The following is a 23,546-nucleotide window of genomic DNA, read 5'->3' as shown; positions in this document are numbered from 1 at the left end:
TTCAACACCATGTTTATGTATGGTATAAACCATGTGTCATGAATGTCAATTTCTAAACAGTAAAAAAATGCCCAGAGATGAATGTTGCAGTCTTTTCATAAAATTTTTTACTAATGTTGTACTTTCTTCAAACACTAAATACGGCACAAATTCATCAGCTATGAGGTTAATAAAAAGGGACGGGCTAAATAGGGGAATGCATTTCTTTTCTTCATTCTGATTATGGGCTATTGGGCACTGTGGTTAATGCATGGGTGTGGTCAGTACAGTGTTTTGTTTTTTTAATTTGCATAAAACAATGTCCTGCGGTTTATACACAATGCAGTTTGTACATAGGAAATTACTGTAAGATGTTATTTGGAGATTTCTGAATTCATCTGTTTGTTCTATATCCCCTTCAGGAGAAATAAGAAGCATTTCTTAGGAAAATCTTATGATGATGTTAAATTAAGCTCAATATGTTAGAAGAAATATGGACATAAAATATCTTGTTAAGGTTTTCTTAGTAACCTGGCACTGAGAATAATTAAGGGTATCAAAATGTAACTCCACTGGAGTCAAGGAATATTTATATTATACCTCGCCGTTGTACATACTTCCCACGGCTTGAGTCCTTCCCCCTGGACACGGTACAAGTGAAATTGTTTTGGAGCCGAAGGGCTAGCAACAGGCGAAGACAATCTCCAAAGAGCCAGGCTATCTACTGACCAGGTTATGTTTCACCATTCTCACAAGATGTCTCTGGGACAACGAGACCCAAATTGCAAGGCTGGTTCTCTGTCTGCGGGTCTCTGCCAGCTATGCTCTATGGCTATGCTACAGTAGGTCAACCATTGCCCTATTGCAAGTTCCTTTTCCATCAAAATAGCCTCAAAGCTGTTATATTAAGGTAAAAAACGTGCATAGTGCTGCTGCTTTAATATCTAACATGGTAAAACATAAAATACTAGCTGTACCGCAGAGCCGTCCAAAATATGACCGCTGCCCAGTCCTGCACATTCTCTCTCCATCTCCGTCTCCATCTCCTACTCCATCCCCTTCCGACCAAAACCTCACAGCACAAACTCAGTTTCTTCCCGACTGCAGTTAGCCTCACCAACAATGGCAATAAACCTGATTCTGATTACTCATATTCCTTCTATAAACTTTACTACACTGTAGTGAAAATAATGAAATACTGTTATCCTATTTCCTTACTTTTGGATTTGGAAATGCCTGTATACTGAATAAATGTAAATCATCTGATACAGGCCATGATCACTTTGTTGTCACAGGCAGATTTTGCATCATGCATTGCTTGTTAATGATATCAGGACCTTCTGTCATACCTGAGTAGTGGATAGCAGAAGCAAGACAGCCAGAGGATATCAGTGATATTCATGGGAGGAGGCAGCTGAGTCAAACAGGCCAGGAACTGCAATGAAAATAATACAGCCAATCACATAATGCACTATTAACCTAGACCAGGGGTCGGCAACCTTTACTTTCAAAAGGGCCATTTTCTTTACCAAAAATTAAAAAAATAACTTCCTGGGGGCCGCAACAACATTTAAGCCCTTTAAATACAAGCAGTCTTTAGCCTATTGGTCTGAATTAGCTTATCAACATCACCTGAATCAAGGGTTAGCAAATCCGTTTTATTTTTTTAGGCTAACATTGGCAAGTACATAACATATGTCAACAGCACCTATCAGTGACACAAAGGTGACTGCATACTGTGCCTGTATTGATCTTGAGAAACACTAGTATTTATATTTGATGGGAAATTCCCTTCTTATTAGGACTACACATGTGGGGAAATTTCCAGTAATTAGACTACACTTTAGCTGTGAAATGTTGACCTCTGAGGTCAACCTCCTTAGAGAGTCTGAGTAATAACAGCCTTCTTATAATTAACTTTCTTTATCATGACAGCTCTTTTTTACTTTAATTTTATGTAATCCATCAAGAATACCCTGTTTTGTCCTATAAATCAGAGGTTCTTAAACTGGGGGTCGGAACACCCAGGGGGGTTCCCAAAAATATTGGAGGGGTCGCGAAATGATTTGCAGTCTGGATTAAAGACATTTTTGGTTTTTAGTCAAAAGCTGCCATTTACATGATGCCTTTGGTGTAGTCATAGCCTACCTATGAGAGATTTTCTGCCTCTGCCTCCAATCTCGCAACATTTCGAAACCAAATTCCACAGTTAGAGAAGGGGGTCGTGAGACTTGGCCCATGTTTTTTGGGGGGCTCGCCAGACAAAAAGTTTAAGAACCACTGTTATAAATAATGGTAAGACTTTGTCTATGACAGATTTGTTGCTTGCCTAGGATGCTTCTGTTAGTAACCTGTCTCCAGCGTTGTGAATAAATCTTTGTACTCTGCTGTACGGTCGGCTTGCCTGTGCGTTATTTTTTTGCCTCTTTGTGGATTAATGCTTAATTTTTACCACACAGACTTGTGTTGGTTTTATTCCATTACAACGCATTTTGCCTCACCTGAATGATGACCAGGGTCAGCTGGCACTGCAACAAGAACAGGAAACATTTTCTTATCCCATAAGTAGTGTGCCGTGCCTGGAGACAAAGAAAGAATGGTGAGAAAAATCATTTCATTTCATTTACAATAATTATGGCATAATGCATCATAGCTGGCAAGCTTGGTTACTTCAGTGTAACCGGTGCTGTTTACGGCGTTTGTCAGGCAAGACTGTTTGTTTGCCTCACTAGTTGTCTCTACAGTCTCTTCAATACAACATGATGCATTAAAATGTGTTTTGTGTAATCACATCCTTCACCTGTTCAATGAGCTTCACCATGCTGACACTCTCCCCTTGGTGGAAGGTGACAGAGCATCCCATTGAGTTGAGCTGGCCTGAAAGGCTGAGGGGAGTGATCTCATCACTATTGTCATTTATACTGCACCCAGTGGCATAACCAAATGTTTCCCACGAGCAACGAGATGGGTACAGTGGGTCCAAAGCAATGCTGAAAAATAAAGCCCAGTTAGCACAGAACTGACCCACTAATCAGCATACTGTATGTCTTCATGTAAATGATATCATAAACATAATAGAGCGGCCCTTTAGCCTCTCTCTGTTGGCCCCCTGGCTTTGTTTAAAAATATAAATTAATGAAATATTTTCTACAATTTCTTAAAAACAAAATTATAAGATTAAAATATTTGTACACCAGTGTTAAGCTTTAACGTTTAACGTTTTAACACTTTTCCTTATGTTATAAACTTGTGAAAATATGTAGCTGTAGCCTACACATGTTAAATGTGTAAAAAACAAGTTTATTTTAATGCATCATAGGCTGTCACATCCTCGCGTCCCTTTAACTCTGTCGTCAAACTCCCTAAAAGTCCCTAAAAGGCTAAAACAGATCAATTTAATAGCCTAATCAATTAACGAATGTTTGCCTTCACCACTGTGACTGAATAATCGGCGGGATGTCTGAGCAGCAAAATGTAATGTTGAAGACATCTCGAAAGTAGATCATTCTAAAAGCGCAGATATCAATACAGACCAAATAGCCTACCATGCCATGCAACATTGTAGTAGTTAAAGTTGCCCGAGCCGGGCAGCCCGGCGATTCAGAAATGTTCCCTCGCTACATTCCGCCAGCTTTCATGAAAATCGGGCTTGTAGATTTGTGTGATAGCAATATCCGTATAATAATTGTAATGTTATGATTGTTACGATTGCTACTATTATAATGTGGAGCAACAGTTTGGGAATGAGAACCGTTTGGAATCAACTTAAAGACGCAGCAGTCTATTTTGCACCGCAAATATTAACGCAAATGGCGCAAGACTAAATCACAGGTTGACCTCATGAACTATAAGAGTCAATTGCTTATGTACAACTGTGAAATAAAAAAAGCTTGACGACAGTATTTCTCCCAGATTATATCAGATAGTTCTAATAATTCTAAAGTCCTGTTTAATACCATTGACAGACTAATAAATCCTCCTCGTTTGATACCCTATAAGCTCCACACTGAAGAGAAGTGCAATCAGTTTGCTACGTTTTTCAGTGAAAAAATTTCAACTATCAGGAGCAGTATCTCTTCATCTTTCACTGATGGTTTCAATCCTCAACTCCTCTGCCCGATAGTAAGGCTACTCTCCACAACTTCACTCCAATCCATCTGAGTGAGCTGGAAGAAGTAGTCCAAAAGTTAGGTTCAGCTACTTGCTCCCTCGACCCTGTACCTACTAAGCTATTCAAACAAGTTTTCAGCTGCTTGGCTGCTGACATACTTCAAATTGTCAATACCTCCCTACTATCTGGAACATTCCCTGGTTGCCTTAAACATGCCATTATTACACCTCTACTAAAAAAACCTAGTCTTGACCCCCTGGCTTGTGAGAGTTACAGGCCTATCTCTAACTTGTCTTTCTTAGGCAAAATTTTAGAGAAGGTTGTTTACAAGCAATTTTGCACCTACTTGTCTCAAAACTCTATATTTGATGCCTATCAATCTGGGTTTCGGGTTAATCACAGCACAGAAACTGCTCTAGTCAGAGTTGTAAATGACCTTAGAATTGCGACTGACAATCACAAAATGTCGATTCTTGTTCTCCTTGATCTAAGTGCTGCATTTGATACAGTCGATCATTCTATACTTCTGCAATGTCTTCAGCACTCAGTTGGTCTTCAAGGTACATCTCTTGATTGGATCTCATCCTATTTAAATGGGAGACCTTTTTATGTTTCTATTAATAACCTCTCTTCTGATGTAATGCCCATTTTATATGGGGTACCTCAGGGGTCAATTCTTGGTCCTTTGCTTTTTAACTTGTATATGTTACCTGTTGGTTCTATCATACGGCAACACAACATCTCTTACCACTCATACGCTGATGATACCCAACTTTACATTTCTATCTCCTCTGACGACCCCAGTCCACTAAAGGACCTCACTTGCTGCATCTCCAACATTAAAAAGTGGATGGCCCAAAATGTTTTAATGTTAAATGATGCGAAGACAGAGAATCTGGTTGTAGGCCCTAAGGCCATGAGACATCACTTTCACCCAATTCTACCCTCCCACTTGGTAAAACCGTGTGAGGATGTAAAAAATTTAGGAGTGACTCTAGATGCAGATCTTAACTTTCAAAAACATATATCCAGGGTGCGATTTGTGTAAACCCCCCCACACCCCCCAAAAAAAATGAACGAACGATTCATAGCCTAGTAATGTCATGGCTAATAATACCCTATATTATTTTTGCCACCTTTGTAACATTTTAGTTTTAGTTTTCCGTGGTGTATGACTTTAAACAGCGAGTGTGCTTGGTATGATGATCAGCTCCTCTAATGCAGGGTAGGACTACGTTTTGACAAGCATACAAATTCACCTTGTTCTTGCCCCATCTGAAATGACTCCTCTACTTTTGCTGCCTCCATCCTTTCTGTATTTGTTGTGTAAAAAACGTTGTATATGATGGCACTGAAGTCTTAAGTTAGTGAATTGGCTAACAGTGTTAGTTGGTAACCAAATAGCCTACACATTGCGCTACACGCTGCGTAGGCTACGTGCATTCTATCTCCTGCTGATTTGCGTTCAGTAGCCAAGTGCGTAATATTGCAAAAGTTGAAAAAATAAATGTGTTTATTGTAGCCTACAGAAAATAAATAGCCTATCATACTGTCAGTTAATTGGCTACAGTGCAGTGAAGAGTTTGGAGAGTAAAGTTATAGGGCAACTTGAAGTTTTATGAAAATAATTTACGAACCAGAACATAAAGACCATGAAGCTTCTATTTCTTGCAGCTGTTAAAACACCCGCTAGATAGTTTAAATACCCACCAACATTCGTTTTTGCAGTACAGATTATTTCTAAAAGTTATTTGTCTACTAGGCCTAGCCTACTGGCTGATTTATCAAACGAGTGCTTTCTCGTTCGTCCTCCGCAAACTACAGGTGTTTCGGTAGAGAGCCATTGAATAAGCGATGCCAAGCAATTTCTGTAACACTTTTTGTGACATTCAGCAAATATCTCCTCATTTAATGTAAGTTCCTTCGGACAATAGGCCTACGTTCTACTCTACGTGCAGTTGTCCTCCATCTCAGTTGCATCAGTTTTCTAATTTTGAAGGTTCTAAAACATTATTATGCTTCACTGAATCCTTCTCGTTTTCTTTCATTTGTCCAGCTAACTTTTCCATTGAAACTAGCCATTTATGATGGATTACACACTCGACATTCTGAAATGTCCTGCACGATCAAGGCCAAATTAAGTTATCACGCAGCCACTGTGTCAGCAGCATGATGATTCTGATTCTGCAGATTATTATGTAGGCTAGCCTACTAGACTGTTCTCACGTTGCAGCGCTTTACTTATATGAAGTAGCATTAATCAATATGAGGGGCAGAGGGGGATAAATGTTGTCCCCACCGTGGATAAAAATAATTTAGCAGAGGTAGGGATAGGAAAACCAGAGGGGGGGAAATCCTTACCATCCCCCCCTACAAATCGCACCCTGCATATATCTAACATTACCAAAACAGCTTTCTACCACCTTAGAAATATTTCTAAAGTCTGTGGCCTCCTGTCCTTACAGGATTGTGAAAATTAATACATGCTTTTATCTCCAGTCGTTTAGATTACTGTAACGCACTCTATGCTGTTCTAACAAAACAGATGCTAAACAAACTTCAACTTATTCAAAATGCTGCTGCTAGAATACTCACTAGAACACCTAAATTTAATCATATCACCCCGATTCTTAAATCACTTCACTGGCTCCCAGTCAAACGAAGAATTGATTTCAAAATACTTCTTCTTGTTTTTAAGTCAGTAAGTGGCCTTGCCCCACCCTATATTTCTGATATGATATCTTTTTAGGATCCTACCTGTCACTTAAGGTCCTCCAGTAAATGTCTCCTCACAATTCCCAGAATCAACACTAAGGCTGCACATGGTGCCTTCAGTTACTGTGCCCCAATCCTCTGGAATAGCCTACCTCTGGTCATCACAATCAATTCTCGCTTTTAAAAAGGGACTTAAAACGTATTTATTTTCTTTAGCTTTTAATTCATGACTACAGGTCTCTGCTTTTAAAACACTCCATTTTATTTGTATTATTTTTATTATTTTTATCTATTAACTTTCTTTGTTGTTTTTTTCCTTTCTTTGACTTTTCTTTTGCTAAGTGTGTTTTTTATATTTTAGATAATTTAATGACAACTCTCCACTCAAAGCACATTGTGTCTATATATGCCATATGAAATGTGCTATATAAATAAACTGACTTGACTTGACTTGACTTGACATTAAACTGTTTCATTATGGCCTGTCCATGGGCCGGTCATTCAATTAAAAAAAATAAAACATATCTGCTAACCCTTGATTCAGGTGATGTTGATAAGCTAATTCAGACCAATAGGCTAAAGACTGCTTGTATTTAAAGGGCTTAAATATTGTTGCGGCCGCAGGAAGTTATTTTTTTTAATTTTTGGTCAAAAAATTGCCCTTTTGAAAGTAAAGGTTGCCGACCCCTGATATAATCACTTCTGAAGGCAATGCTGGCTTGCCTTTGATTATCTATCTATAAATTGCAGGAACGTCTGTCTGTCTGTCTGTCTGTCTGATCGAACAGTTCCTCTGATTGATTTCAAACATGGCAGGTGTCTTGCTAAGGGCACAAGTAAGTGCAGTGCCAAGTTTGACATTATATAAGTATTATAAGTAATGCAAAAGATGTTGTTAAATATATCGGTAAAATAAGAACACATTGGCTTTCTCTGCTCTACTTTAGCCACTATCCCTCTCACACAGCACAGCGCAGGGCCAGAGACAGGGTAAGCGGAGTTTTGGCAGCACTGAATCAGGGCACAGTGCGGGGTCGAGATGTAAGATATTTGGATGATTATCATGTCTGACCTCAACAATAAAGACTCCCTGTATGCAGTTTGCTTGCATAAAATGGTTTCTGCAGATTTTGCAACACACCAACAATCACGGGTATGCAGTGTCTATTCAAAATGACGTAAACATGTGAAATGTAAAAATGTAAATGTAATTCAGGTTTCTAGGCCAAGTATACTTGTGAAGGAATTCAGTCTCTGCATTTATCCCATCCGTGAATTAGTGAACACACAGAGCACACAGTGAACACACACTAACCCGGAGCAGTGAGCTGCCTTGCTACAGCGGGGAGCAGTGAGGGTTAACTGCCTTGCTCAAGGGCACTTTAGCCGTTCCTACTGGTCTGGGATCGAACCAGCAACCCTTCGGTTCTAAGCCCGAAGCCCTAACCAGTAGAGGCCACAACTGCCCAATGTGCATACATGATGTGCAATAAACTCAGACTTGGAATAGCTTAGGCTACTTTAGACTTGAGACTTTGAATAAACAAACGATAATTCCGACTGCAAGGTCCCAAATTGAAATGAGCGATAGGCTAATGGTCCCGAATTTAAGGACATTTCAGATTGGCTTGATTTCCTTGACATCAAAAGAGACTGATTCTTACCTCAGATCACTCTGAAGAAACAAGCAACTGTTGCGGAAATTGGCCGAACTACCAAGGCAGCATGTGACCTCCCTGTTCTCCTGCATGATCTTCATCATCTCACACATTGCTGAATCAAAAACACATAAGAATAAAAGTGAGTCTTAACTCCCTACAGTGTGCTACTAATGCTTAAGTGTGAGCAAACAAAAACATATTAAAACAAAAAGATGAGACTGACTTTCAGGGGTGCAGTCTGTGAAAAGTGGAACAAGCAGAGGCACATTGTCAATGTTCTTCAGATGAGGACGCACTTGGTGAATCCCACGAGGCAGTTTGGCCTTCAGAAAGAAGAGATACAAAAGTAAGAGGACAGACCCAGAAACTGTGCCTAACACAATAAGTGCTTCTTGCTATTGTTTATAATAACACATTCAATTACAGCAAACATTTGCCTATCAGTTGACTTACTCCAGCCAGAATGATCACTTTCTTATCAACCTCTGCATGTTTAAAGACCCACGTCAGCCACTGATTCACCCCTAACAACTCGACTTAGTTCCATTCTAAGTTACATATTCATTTGTTCCCTTCCCGTCCTCCCCGGCCTTAAAACAGCTTGCATCTCTACACCCTATGACTCATCTATGATGTGGGGAGCTCATTGCCCCCATACCCCTTTCTGCTTACAACTCCACATGCTTACAGCTGCTTTTCCCGTAGGATGTTTCTAGCTAAACTTTGACTCTGCTTACAGAACGCTACACAATGCTAAGTTGTAATTTTGGAGTAATTATGGTCACCTACAAGTTGATGCATCAGAACAGTAATACATTTATTTTCTATTGCTTTGTACAGTGTAAGAAAAGTAATAGTAGGATCATATGATCTTTGTTATCAAAAAGCTGACAATGTTATGCTAAGATAGCTTGCTTATCTTGTAAAGCTACATGTGTGTAAGCTATTTTAGAAACTGATTTGGAAAACTCCACCCCACAAGTCAGTCAGGATTCAGTTTCCATCTTTGGAACACAATAACGACAGTTTTGATGTGTTATTTGGAGACATCAACTGGTACACTGCCAGTCCAGATCAGAACTCCTCATGGCACTAAAGGTTGTATCAGCTATGGCGGGGTAACGTCACTTCTGTTGACGTTCAAACAAAACAGAGAGCTAGTTCGATACTCCCTCCCCCTCCCTCTCGTGCAATTGAAACTCTCCTAACACGCATCTCGTCGGTTATTGGTTGGAACACTTTATTTTGCCTTTGAGTGGTTGCAAACACTTGTTGGTAGCAATTGTTTTTGTGTGCAGATCTCAGAGCCTAGGCTGCCTACAGAGACGCGTTTGTTTGACGGCCTGCTTATGGGACAGGTAGCTAGTGGATCGTTAGGAAAGATTAGATGAATGTGATCATTTATGTTTGGGCCTTTTTTGGGCCTGCAATCACTCATACAACCTTTAAGTTTACAACTTATTTTCCTTATAATACGTGTTTGAACGCTTGAAAAGCACCTAATGAACAAGTTAAAAATATCAAAAACTTTTGCAGGAGGGGGTATTTCATTATATTTGCATTAGTAAAAGGTTACAACCTGCTAAATAAAACCCTAAAAGGGGGAAAATGTGCTACATATAACATACTCGGTTGCAGTCCTCCAGAAAACTAGGCACATCGCTGTCAGTCGGCTGGAAACTGGCGAGGTCAGAGTGGCCCTCATCTTCTGGTAATAGTGGTCCTTCAGCCTCATCACGGGAGTCTTTCAACAAAGGAATCTTACATTGTAACAACTTCAAATATATATACATACATGCCTTGTGGCTGCAAGCTCTACATAGTAATGTGGGAAATCGTATTTGTAGGGGTAAGAAAAAGATAATTGTTATCTGGAATTTCAGGTTTATCACCAAAACAGGCACGTGTGTGGAGCACTAAATTAGGGGTTGGTGGTATGCTTTCCCTGGCTTCACGTCACATGATTCACAGTAATCTTATGAATAGGATTGTGTGTAGAAACTGGGCTGCAGTGGCCTATTGCATTTTGACCATTTACTTGTGTACTAATGTTTGCATAGCTTTGCAATTCACCACCAAAGCTAGTTAGAAAAAATGTATACTATACACATATTTTATTATATACTGCATATCAAAATAGTGTTAGATTGGCTACTGCAGCATCTTAAAATATCTAGTATGATGTGTACGGTGGATCAATGAAAATCTACTGATTAAAGCAAAGACATGACAAATGTTGCTCGCCAGGATAGTGCCCCTTTGTCTTATCTGTGTGGCTAACATGGAAAAATAGTGGGGATCACTGTATTAATCAAAAATCAGAAAGTAAAAGACCAGTATCATTTCATTAAGAAAATTAAATAAATAAGCAACCTAAGAAGCCTGCCTGCCAAGTGGGCTACTGGTAATTATGCAGTTCACCTTGCAGGTGGTCATCATGCAGCGAGCCAGCCTGACTGGGACTGGAGGGGGCACCGTCACACTGTCCATCCCCATTGGGTGTTAGAGAAATGTGGCAGTTCCATCCTGTCTCCAGACCCATCTTCTCAGCAAACACCTACATACCAGAAAAATCACACCCATGACTCCACAATTATTTTGAGCACAAAGGAAATGCTTCTGCAGCCACACAATGAGTCAATGAAACCATGCAATGTATGAAATCCAAATGTTCTTTATAAGTACCCTGGAAATCTAGAGTTCTCGCAAGAGCACAATTTGAATTGCCTGTGCGAGACACTCTGGCAATGAGTAATGATGCACGTTACTTTTGCCACTTGTATCGCGGGGAGCCAATCACATCGGTGTATCTGATATAGGCGGGCCAGAGGCGAGCTAAACAGATGACAGTCGTAATGTTATCCAATTGCGTCGAAGTCCGGAATCAGTCAGTAAACGTTGGTCGTATTGTGTTATCCAATTGCGTGCAGTGAGATTTTCAAACGCACGCTTGGTACCGCCCCTCAAGTTGGGCCATTACATTATTTGTGGCCAGACTCTTAATCTTTCTAGATTACCAGGGTCTGGAATCTCCAGGCTACTTTATAAGTTTATAGAAATATAACTTCTCTTCACTACACTCTTCACCCCTAACAAGAGTTGTTCCTTTGAAGAATTACACAAACAATATTGTGAGTCCCTAGTTTTCTTGGATTTTTAGACTTTTTCCTCATTTGAAGCTACCTAATAATGACAGAAGTTCATACCTAACCTTGAACCTCTCTTACTGTTCCTGATTTCCTTCCCTTTCTGTTTCCTTCCTGTTGGTCTGCCTCTCCCTTTTGTGAACTGACTGATGTACACACTACTGCCCTTTCGCTTCTTTTGAAAGAAATATACTATGTATTACAGGACTCAAATATACTATGTATTACAGGACTCAAATATACTATGTATTACAGGACTCAAATATATTATGTATTACAGGACTATGTATTACAGGACTCAAATATACTATGTATTACAGGACTCAAATATATTATGTATTACAGGACTATGTATTACAGGACTCAAATATACTATGTATTACAGGACTCAAATATATTATGTATTACAGGACTATGTATTACAGGACTCAAATATACTATGTATTACAGGACTCAAATATACTATGTATTACAGGACTATGTATTACAGGACTCAAATATACTATGTATTACAGGACTCAAATATACTATGTATTACAGGACTATGTATTACAGGACTCAAATATACTATGTATTACAGGACTCAAATATATTATGTATTACAGGACTATGTATTACAGGACTCAAATATACTATGTATTACAGGACTCAAATATATTATGTATTACAGGACTATGTATTACAGGACTCAAATATACTATGTATTACAGGACTCAAATATGTATTACAGGACTATGTATTACAGGACTCAAATATACTATGTATTACAGGACTCAAATATGTATTACAGGACTCAGTCCACAGCACTATTGTTAAGCAGAAGAGCCTGGTCAGCTGGAGACTTCGCTCACTGCCTTGCACAACAGACGGACTGTGGAAGTCATTCATTCCCAGGGCAATTGAACTGTTCAATGCATCACTTAAGGGAAGAGGAGAAATAGACTTTTCCGCAAAGTCTGTCTGCCTCTTCACCACCTCCATGTCTTGAACTGTCTGTCCACTAGCCACTTTACCATTGTCTTCTGCCTCACTGTTTGCGTGCTTTATTAGCACATATGCACAACCCCTCCCTCCATGCCACAGCCGAACTGTGACCACACTTATACCTTTCTTAATATAGTTATTTATATATAGATATATAGACTTTATTCTTGCACTGTTGCACTGTTTGACTTATTCATTTGCACCATCACCATGACACTTATTCACAAAGAGCACCTTAACTTACCTTATGCACAGAGGACCACAGGCTCAGTCCCTGCTTCAGTCATTGCAAGCGCACCTGATTGATTAATCACCCACTTTGTGGATACTGTTTTTTAGAATTGATTTAGATTAAATTGTATTTAGTATAATTTGTATTTTAGTAAATTTAGTATATTCTTTATCTTCTACAGTCCTTATTGCTTAGTTGTGTTTTTTATATTATATACGTTTTATTACTTTTTCTGCTGTTATTGAATGTGTGTGTGTATGTTGTCTGTATGCTACTGTGACCTTGAAATTCCCCTAGGGATCAATAAAGTATCTATCTATCTATCTATCTATCTAGTCATCTCTTTTTTGACATTTTGCCTACTTATTTGCCCTCACATTCAGAGTTGTGACATGACCATGTACAGGTATAGCTACAAATCAGCTACCTATTAGCACCACCATGATCTCTCTTTTACCAAGCTACTGTGCATGCCCAGCTCTGAACTTGGGTTGCCTCGACATCAGGATACACCAATATGTACGCCTAAAACGATTTTTGTGAGCAACATTCTTACTAAAATAATGAATGCAAATTTTGATTTGATGGCACTCTTTTTTAAGGACTTCAAGTACTTGCCAAATATAGACAGGCAAATAAAACACTGTGTCCTTCCTCGATGATAGTCGAGGTAAGTCGATGATAGTCTCTTAAATGACAATAGTAACTAAAACCCAGGATATTGTGATATTGTATGTGAGGCAAACCTTCTTTCTTGTAGTGTACAGAGATGCTATAATACATTACAGCAATTCCATATTTTGCTGTACAAAGATTTTTTATTTTACCTTGCTGCGCAGTTCGTCTTCCATAGAGAAGTAGACAAAACGGATGCAAGCAGTCACCAGTGCATCAATAAGCCGCACTGTGTCCAAACGTGCCTGGAACTGTGACGACACCATGCCCATGAAGATCTGACCACTCAAGGCCTGTACACAGTCCTCACGTTCCAAGCCTTCACAAATGCCCTCTGAGACACAGCCAAAAGAGAGAGAATGTCAAGAGAATGAGCAAAGAGTTTGACCAGAGACAGCCTTAAAACTTACAGTATAAAAGCTACTGTAGCACAACAAAAACTGGATTGAAAGGGCTGAATTGCAGTATAGTTATAATTCCTTTGTGTGCTAGTGTTTCATGCAGAACTACTGTATGTTGTGTTTCCTGGTCAAGAGGTAAGTCCTAAGTAGTGATGCACCGATATTGAAATTCTGGGGGGCTTCAGTAATATTGAATATACTGTAGTGTGATCATTCACACCAGTGGCCATCCTAGATTCTGCTTGACTCTCCACACACACACAAACACACACAGAAACCAATGGCTTGTGTCATATGTTTCTATTTCATTTATAAATGAAATCTATTTTCTATTTCATTTATAAAATTCATATAAAGTGTATTTAGTTAATAATGTATAATATTATTAGTATATTCTTACCATTACTAGTAGCTAAACATATTTAGTAATTTGAATACTTCATATTGATTTTTAAACTATTACACTTATATCTTTAATGTGGTGTATAGGTCTAATTGAGTACCTGTCACTTTAAGAAATACGTGAGAGTATTTAGCCTTCAGTCTCACGGTGTTATGCTAGTGAATAAAAGTTGCGCATAGTGCATAAGGATATGTGGATGCAATTCATTATGTTTTCTATGTCATTAGATAAAATAAATGTTCAAAAAACTAACAAGTCGAAGAAAATCTTTTTGGGATCATAGAAGAGATAAGTGTCTTGCAATGTTCATTAATGATTTTAGTTTAGCATGGAGCTCTCTCCAGATGTAAAAGTTTGTCATGGTTGCGTAGCCTATTTGCGTAAGCGCAAAGTGGTTCTCTCTCTGTGTGTGTGTGTGTGTGTGTTTGTGTGTGTGTGTGTGTCTGCGTCTGCATGAGGCTATGTTGAATTCAACTCGGTAGTTGATCCATCTGGTCAATAGCCCCGCATTCACGCCACTTCATAATTAGATTAACATCATCAGACAGGCTGTAGAAAGTGTATGAGGGGATCTCTCGCATTTTGATGGCTAGAGTTGCGGGACTTGAACAAATTATACGCAATACCCGCAATGAAATTTAGGCTCTGGAGAGAGAAGAAAATAACTTTAATCTTGCATATCCCTCTGCTACTCCCTATGGAAAGTTTTCAGATCTGCACTCTTAGAATAGGCTGGCGACGCTTATCAGCGATTTAGTCGTGGCCAGCATATTTGAAAACATCGGCCACTAATATCGGCCGTTTCGCAGATGGCCGATGGCAACAAAAAAGGTCTATATCGGCAGATACCGATAGCCTGCCGATATATCGGTGCATCACAAGTATTCTAAAACACAATTCTTCTCACCAGTATTGTTAGACAATGTACGAGTACATTTTTATCAAAACACTCTCCCATCACTGTTGACTCACCATCCGAACTCCAGCTATTGCGACGACTGCCACCGTGTTTGATAGGAGTGGTTCCAGGTAACTCCAACCCAGAGAACAGAGTTGGGCCTGGAGCAAGTTCTACACACTTTCCATTCAACTGAGACGAGAGGGTGACCTGCATGGGCTTATAGGCAAATGCAGAGCAGTAACCCGATAGGCAGGCACGCTGATAAAAATCCAGTACCTTCTTTCTACAAAGGAAAACAAAAAGTAAGTAATAAAAACGACATTTCAGACTGACTGCTGAGAGTAGATGCAATAGAAAGTGTCTCTGATGAGTTAATGCAGTTGATGCAGTTTTTTGTTCTTCCTTATAGATCATTATTCTGTGGACTGCATTTCAGTTTCCTATAAGGTTGGGAAAGCCTGAGCCAATGCTTTTTTTTTTAAATCAAGTGTTTGTTATTTTGTTGTGTACGTTTTATTTTGAACTCAACTAAAGGGAAAACGTAAAATATATATCACCCTACTTTTGTTAGAAGCTGTATTACTGTAAGTAAACTGTTCAAAAACATTATGTATTAAAAAAAAAACACCCATTTAAAATGCTACCTTCAAATCTACAGTAATGTCAGACCTTTGATAGACTTTATTTGTATGCCAGTGTTGCCATTGACATAGACAACTTCTTTGACCTGAGGCCCGGTCATGGCATACTTTGGGGTCATAGGGCCCACTTACATGAACCCACCCCCCATCAAATTATCATTATATCACATCACAATTATTATTGTTATGCTATATTGTTATACATGCACTTCAAAGCAGCCAATGTTTAAAGTGCTAACATTGTTCACAAAAAGTTTGAAAAAATGCACATCAGTGGACTGCTTTACTAATGTAAAATATAATTAGAATAGTTCCATTGCTTTTGCATGGTTGCATGATAAATACTTCTCAAAACAACAGCAATTATATGGGTGTCATCGTTTTGGGATGTTTCCCTCATGCAAGCATCATATACTGGTAGGCAAATGGAAAGAATATTTACATATTTAATTATGCCACAAGCTTTTGGCCACGTTATTCAAATTTGACTATACAATACTCTAGATAGTGTATTATAGTCTGTGCTCTGTTTTTATGGAAGTTGCATAAATCCACATTGTTCTATTAAATGTAGTTTAATAATTAAATAGCTTTCCAATAGGTTGAATTGGAGATTTGCTACCAACGTTATCAAGTGGTTTCAGTTTCTCTCGCGCATTGAATGAACGCTCATACCACCATTTAATTGTATGCCTCTATGTTTATGACACCAAATTAGCAAGTAATTCATACTGATTGCAGAAAAGTTTGTTTTCTTTTTCTGTCGGTCCGCGGTTCCTTGATCAATTGCGCAGCAAATTATCAGACGAAGCCCCGGGAATAATTTCACTCCGCGGCTCCGGACCAGCAATGTCCACGTTACGGCCGGTGCTGGTCCGCTAGTTTGAGAAACGCTGGACTTTGAAAGGCGACAGGAGTTGAGGACTTTGCAAATGAGCCTAACATCAGCATGTTCAAAACAAGTAGTTGCGCGTCTAACCACATAGGTTACTTCACTTTATCAGTTGGCTTGAACGCTAAAAAAAATATGCGTCGTGACTTATTGACCATGGGAAATGACGCGCACCTTGATTGTTGATATCACGGGCGGCGGCATGTTCGGTTTAACGTTTTTTGTATGAATGAATTACAGTAATGACACGCCGTTGCGTTGTCAACGTGAGACACTTCACTTCATTTATTGCAATTTCCACAATAGGCTACTATATTAGTCAGAGTCTGGACTAGCGTAACCTACTAGCTTAGCTCCCCCCACTTAGCTCTGCCTAATAATTAATTGCGCTGAATGCAGGCAGGCACGCAGCTTTGCTGCTGGCGTTAACACTTGCGTGCATAGTGGGGTTTAAAACATGCCAAAGTCTTAATAGCCTGTTTAACATCCAAAGACAGTCATTGTACTTTTCAAGAGTTAATAACATAGAGTTAATATAACATTACAGCCTTGTGAGACCAAAAATAAATAGGCGGTCAATAGTAAAACGACTCTTCGACTAAAAAAATTGCCGTCGACTAATTTTCATGGTCGATTAGGTCGACTAAGTCGACTAATCGCGGCAGCACTAGCCTGGTTAGTACTTGGATGGGAGACCTCCTTGGAAAACTAGGTTGCTGCTGGAAGTGGTGTTGGTGGGTGGCCAATAGGTGGCCTTCTTCCCTCTGGCCAAAAAAGATCGATCCCAATGCCCCAGTGCTGTGACGGGGACACTGCACTGTAGGAGATGCCGTCCTTCGGATGAGACGTTAAACCGAGGTCCTGACTCACTGGGGTCATTAAAGATCCCATGGCACTTATCGTAAAGAGTAGGGGGTTCCCCGGTGTCCTGGCTAAATTCCCAATCTGGCCCCCTAATCATCCCCCACTGTAATTGGCTCATTCACTCCCTCACTCTCCACCTCAAGCTGGTGTGTGGTGAGCGTTCTGGCGCATAATGGCTGCCGTGCATCACCCAGGTGGGTGCTACACATTGGTGGTGGTTACTAGTGAGGTCCCCCCATCCATGTGTTGTAAAGCGACCTTGGGTACCATGAAAGGCGCTATATAAGTCGAAGGTATTATTATTATTATTATTATTATTATTATAAGTCGGTTTACACCAACCACTATTAAAGTGTGGTATTATTATAGCCTGATCATTAACTAAACCCATGTAGAAAGACTATAGCCTAAAGCGTCCGACGTATGATTTCGATAATGTGTGTATGAGTATGAGTGTCAGTCAATCATAACAGTCTGCATAATATTTGCAGCCAACCTTACAGTGTATCTCTGTAAACATTATTGCAATGTCTCGTCATATCTGCCTCGTTTTAACGATTAGGACAATGCTGAATAACAGGTGAGGAATGTTTAGGAGACAGACTTGTAAATCCTCAAATTATGGCCGGGGTCTTTAATTTACTTAGGCTGCTCAAAGCACAGGCCTTTATCTGGGACAGGCTTGTATTCAAGGCAGGCCTTTATTTCTTACGTGCGTTTTATTGCCTTCTCTTTTATTGTGAGACATGCGTTTCATTTGGAGCGTCATACCGGTAGGCTATCAAAAGCAGAAGATGTTTGGTTTGGTTTGAGATTTAATTTACGTTTGAACTGTTTTATTATATTGCTAAATGTTGGGACTGATGGGCACTAAAATCTGGGGGGTATTTGATGGTTCACTGTTACATTTCATGTAGTTGAAAGAGTGTCGGGATTTCCTCCCCCTGTTTATTGCGGGACAAGGCATCCGCATAGAATCCCGGCCCGTAAATTTGAGGATTTATGGTATGCATGTGTGTTTTAGGCATTGTGCAAGCCCTAATCGCTGACTGAAAGTGTGCAGAAGTTGTGTTTACATAACGATATTTAATACATTAACCCCCTCTAACTTTTGGGCTTAAGTAGGCTACGAAAAAATGTCTGACCTGTCGCAAGTTCACCAAGCTCCCAATCTCATTCCACAAGCCTAGAGTGCCCTCTCGTGGCTGTAGACGGTAATGTTTCATGTAGGGTTCATGTCAATTCATACTGACTAACATTTAAAAACATGTTAAATTATATATATTTTGATATACAAGTCGCCAAACCAGCCAAACTATGAAAAAAATTGTGACTTATAGTCCGGAAAATACGGTAATAACTGCAGCTAATATCTCCATACTGCGTGCTCTACCCAATGTCAGCCAGTATGAGTTAGCACCTGTCCTGCCACTACTACACTACAGTGCAAAGCCTATATTGGTCACATTCTACAGATACTGTATGTGAACACTTTTATTTGCAGAGAGCAAAGATGTAAATGCAGACTGGTTTCAGACCTGTCAGAGCCAGAGAGGGGATAGATGTCAGAACCATCCCAGAAATCTGTGCAAGCCTCCAATATAAGATCTGCTGAGCCATGCGAAAGCATCTGGACATTATCTGAGTGGGAGCGAAACACATTTGAAGGTGACAAATCAATGTAAATGGTGTTTTGATCACCAGAAAATATGAAGCAAAATGATGAACTATTCCTTTGGCTATTTAGCTATGGAAGAATGCTGCTTACTGGTGGTACTGTCCCGCACAAGAAGGCTGATGAGGTGATTGATGGGAGGCTGGCGTTTGTTGAAATGGTGTGAGCGGCGTGGGGCTGACTCCTGATTCTTCTCTCCGGATGGCAACTGATACAATGCCAGGTGATTCTCCTGCTTGAAGAGCTCTCTTGCCCCAGGGGTGAAACCTGAAACCGGACAGCACAGTACATGATGTACACGTGTTACTAGAAGTTTAGTATTTGTCTTGTGTTAATATTGTCTTGTTGATAACTGCAGCATTTCACAAGTTAAGCTCACTACTTTGCAAGCGAATATGCTAAGGATAGCTGACTGGATGAACCTCGCATACTACGGCAGTCTTATTACAATAATGGGGTTGTCAGGTGAGGCTATATAAGCTGCTTTCAGACCTAGGTAAGTCTGCATGTTCTGCAGATATCAGCGGTTGGGCCATATATCTGAACAACATGACCGGCCATTTGGAATTTCAAACTTAGCCGGCTGTTACACTTCTCCCCCTCCTAGTATTTCCAAAGGACATTATGAGCTAGTGTCTGAACAAAGCGAAGGGCATGCAGAGATTCTGTTCATGTGCGTGTTCAACCATGCATGCCACAACATTTTCAGCGCTATTATATGGCAGTAGCCAACGGAGGAGAAAAGGCCTGTGAGCACTTGTTTTTCAGTCCTTGAACAATCATGCAAGAACCGTATTTGACGAACATGGAATGGCCACAGAACTTTTGCAAAAATATGCTTCCATTGGCTACAAGGCGAGCAAGTTTTTCCCCCTTCACTGTCTGCGTGCGAGCAGCGTGTATGCGCTCCACTTCCGTTGTTGTTTAAAGATGGAATGGGAAATGGATTTGGAGCCAAAGGCTAAAATTTAACACAGCTACAATTTGTAAGGTATCACCAATATCAATTTAATGCTACAGATTCTTAAAATGGTTCTGGTCTAGACTTAAATATCTATTGAAAACTTCACAATGGAGCGTGCTTTTAGAGCGTGATCTGCAGGTGACCTGTTGGATATTTTTAGAAGGTGCGCTGGGGGCGCCTCATAGCCGTCCCGCGGGCTACCTGGTGCCCCCGGGCACCGTGTTGGAGACCACTGTTGGTGTACAAAGACGTCCCACTACGGAGTTTCTTTTTTTTTTTCTCCTAAGTATAATAAATGCTCAACAAAGTGTTTCAATACATTGATTGTTTCTCACCTATGAGTCGTGAGAGCTCACACAGGCCCCAGGGCACATGCAGAGGTAGCACAGCACCGTGACTTTCCTGCAGAGCCAGGTTGGACAGGTGATCTGAGAAGCGACACAGCTGCTGGGTCACACTGGCATTGCACAGATTTAGCAGGATGTTCAGGCCCAGTGGCTTGAGTGAAGGAAGGTGGCCCTGCCAACCAGAATCATCAAACTGAATGCTGACAGGGTTCTGCTGATCCTGAGACAGACTGAGCATCTCAAGGTGGTAGTCACACACAAAGTCCTCTGCTTCGCAGCACCCAGTAGTATCTACTGCACATGGCTGTTGCTAGAAGAGAAAAGAGCACCGGTAAGTACACGAAGAGCCTTCGTGCAGAACCAGTCACATTTTAGCACATACTAAAAGGGGCCATCAGCGATTCTAAACTATTTCTAACCCGTAACATTTTTTGTCACATTTAGCAGATATCTCCACAGGATCCGCTAAACCAGGGATTCCCAAACTGTGGTACGCGTACCCCCGGTGGTACACGAGCTGCCACTAGGGGGTACGCGAGATGAAAAGGGTAATGGCGGAAAGGAGTTAAAATTATTAATTAATTAATGAATAAATTTAATTAATTAATAAATAAAACATAATTTCTAATCGGGTTATAATGATATGGAACCGTGAAATTAAAGGAAATCATTTGTAAACTCTATAATAGGGTATGTTTTCATAAAGAAATAAGCTACCCACAATAGGCTACACGTGATTTCCTGCGGGCAGCCAGAATATCTGGCGTGTTAGTTTCGTTAGTATAGGTTAGTATAGGCTAGGTAGAAGACGGTGTAAACATGGAAAACTGGCTAAAAACAGGGACACTGTCCAAAAGGCCTAATTAAAGCGATCAAAGAGGAGAAGCGAGAGAAACAGAGCAGGACACAGGTAACAATGGAATGGGATGGGGGGCAGACTAATGAAGGTGGAGGTGGAGCGCAGGAGGATAAAAGAAAGAACGAGACAGAAAAGACTGCGCGAAGAAAACGAAAGTATGATGAGGCATATAGCCCTAGGCTTCACGTGGATTGGGAGACAGACTGCCCAAAGCCACAGTGCGTGGTCTGCAGTGAGATGCTATCTAACCATTCTAATGTGGTTCTCCACACAGTTTTTTTTTTAACGTGAGAGCTCATAGACCAGTTGCACATTTTGATTATGTTATCATGTAGGGCGGCTAATTAAACAACGATGCGTCAATAGAATGAGTTACTTTTTTATGTGTTGGATGGTGGGGGTACGCGAGCCGAGTCAGGATGTAGAAGGTGGTCCGCGGGGAAAAAAGTTTGGGAACCGCTGCGCTAAACAATGGATCAATGGATGTGACGATCGCTGATAGCTTCATGGATAGATAATGTGAATTTCATAAGTTTTGGCTGGCAATTCATTAATGTGTGAATGTATGTTACTGTTCAGTGAATACTACAGCTGTGTGCATGTGTCTGTCCATCCGTACATGTGAGGGTGTTGGAGATGGAGATAAAGAAGGATACCTGAGACTGTTCCTCTTCGCCACCTTCTGTGTCGTGGCTGAAGCTAACATTGGAGCCGGATGGGTGCTTTGTGCGTGAGGTCTGAGGGGCACGGCGGGCCCTTTGTGTATCAGAGGAGCGAGCCGTGTCATGGGAGGTCTCACTGGGCTCCTGTTCTCCTGACATAAGTAGTGCTGAGCAGCCACCCATGGGAAGGCTCAGCAGAGCTTCTCCTTCCTGGACCTGTTTCAGAGAGGTAAGGAATTTCTGGCTATGTGAGTTATAAATGTATTACCTTTTAAAACAATCTAGTTCAGCTTTGTGGATCTTGATTTTGATTTATTTCAGTCATGTGACGACCAAACCTCTCCTTACCTCATCTCGGTCTTCCTCTCCCTCCATTCGGCAGTAAGAATTGATTGACAGGTCATCTCTGAGGTCATCCTGACTGTCATGATGCATCTCCACACGGCCACTGAAGAACAGCACAGTCTCTGGGCTGGGGTTGGGCCATGATAGGATTCCCTGCTTGTCCACACAGCACAATACCTGTCCACAACACACACACACACACACACACACACACACACACACACACACACACACACACACACACAGACACAGACACAGACACACACAGACACACACACACACACACACACCTATTATTCCCCTTGTGCTAGCCATGGAGCTAACCACTATGTGACAGATTTTCAATTCCGGCCTGTTGCAACATAATAAATGGCTCACTGAGTACTCACTGTGACCGATCCCAATGCGTGCAAAAGACTGGAGGTATAGCAAAGTGTACGGGATTCTCCCTTTAGCACCCCCACCAGGTGCCTCCACACAGAACGTAGCATCTCCTACACACACACACGCAAAAGCAAACACATACACACAAACTAATCAGTAACTACCTTTACAGGAGTTTATGATTTATAAACTGAATAGTCTTCTTTCTTTGAGTCATCAGAAGAAAAGCTTTTGGAAATCTAAAATGTTAATATCCAAATTCTATCTTTACAAATTCAGGCTTGTGGTCTACCTGCCAAACACCAAAATTAAAGATTGATATTTCAAATGAGTTGGTGCACAATTAAGAGTTTCATTGGAAGGGAGAGCAGACCAAGGTCAATACAGACAAAGCAGCGTCCTACTGCTGAAATATAGTAGAACTATAACAAAAAAAAAGATAGTTAACACAAAACGCAAAATCATTACTCTTGTGATGATCACAATGAAAGGTCATGTGATCCTTTTGAATCTATAAGCGTGTTTACATGCATTATAATAACCGGGACACTGAAGTGCATGTAAATGTGTCTATTTAGATTTGCCTACTGATTTTGTTTCCATAAAGCAACAGCAATGTGTGGCGTGAATCTAGCGGTTCAATGTAATCTTAACTTCTGGGGTTATGATGCAGTGCAATACTGTTTACCGTTTCTAATTACTTGG

General features: G+C 40.4%; 1 protein-coding gene across 2 annotated transcripts in view; it reads right to left on the bottom strand.

The window, feature by feature from the left end:
• Positions 1–23,546, bottom strand: part of tmem94 (transmembrane protein 94) — a 38,797-nt gene that overhangs the window by 4,254 nt on the left and 10,997 nt on the right. For both annotated transcript variants that reach the window (XM_076298693.1, XM_076298694.1), the window contains 15 exons: positions 22,847–22,951; positions 22,461–22,634; positions 22,107–22,328; positions 20,580–20,901; positions 19,374–19,547; positions 19,144–19,246; positions 15,280–15,491; positions 13,656–13,837; positions 10,888–11,023; positions 10,095–10,210; positions 8,690–8,789; positions 8,470–8,578; positions 2,780–2,969; positions 2,481–2,558; positions 1,329–1,414 (listed from right to left, as the gene is read on the bottom strand). In XM_076298693.1, coding sequence (XP_076154808.1) covers positions 1,329–1,414; positions 2,481–2,558; positions 2,780–2,969; positions 8,470–8,578; positions 8,690–8,789; positions 10,095–10,210; positions 10,888–11,023; positions 13,656–13,837; positions 15,280–15,491; positions 19,144–19,246; positions 19,374–19,547; positions 20,580–20,901; positions 22,107–22,328; positions 22,461–22,634; positions 22,847–22,951 — 2,309 coding nt within the window. The remainder of the gene's footprint in view (positions 1–1,328; positions 1,415–2,480; positions 2,559–2,779; positions 2,970–8,469; positions 8,579–8,689; positions 8,790–10,094; positions 10,211–10,887; positions 11,024–13,655; positions 13,838–15,279; positions 15,492–19,143; positions 19,247–19,373; positions 19,548–20,579; positions 20,902–22,106; positions 22,329–22,460; positions 22,635–22,846; positions 22,952–23,546) is intronic.

This window comes from Alosa pseudoharengus, unplaced genomic scaffold (assembly GCF_046254945.1).
Source record: "Alosa pseudoharengus isolate Yale_2024_CS ecotype anadromous, Long Island Sound unplaced genomic scaffold, YU_APseudo_1.1 YU_APseudo_1.1_scf_21, whole genome shotgun sequence".
Lineage (NCBI taxonomy): Eukaryota > Metazoa > Chordata > Actinopteri > Clupeiformes > Clupeidae > Alosa > Alosa pseudoharengus.
Note: the sequence above shows the minus strand (reverse complement) of the source record. Positions and strands in the feature narration are given on the sequence as shown.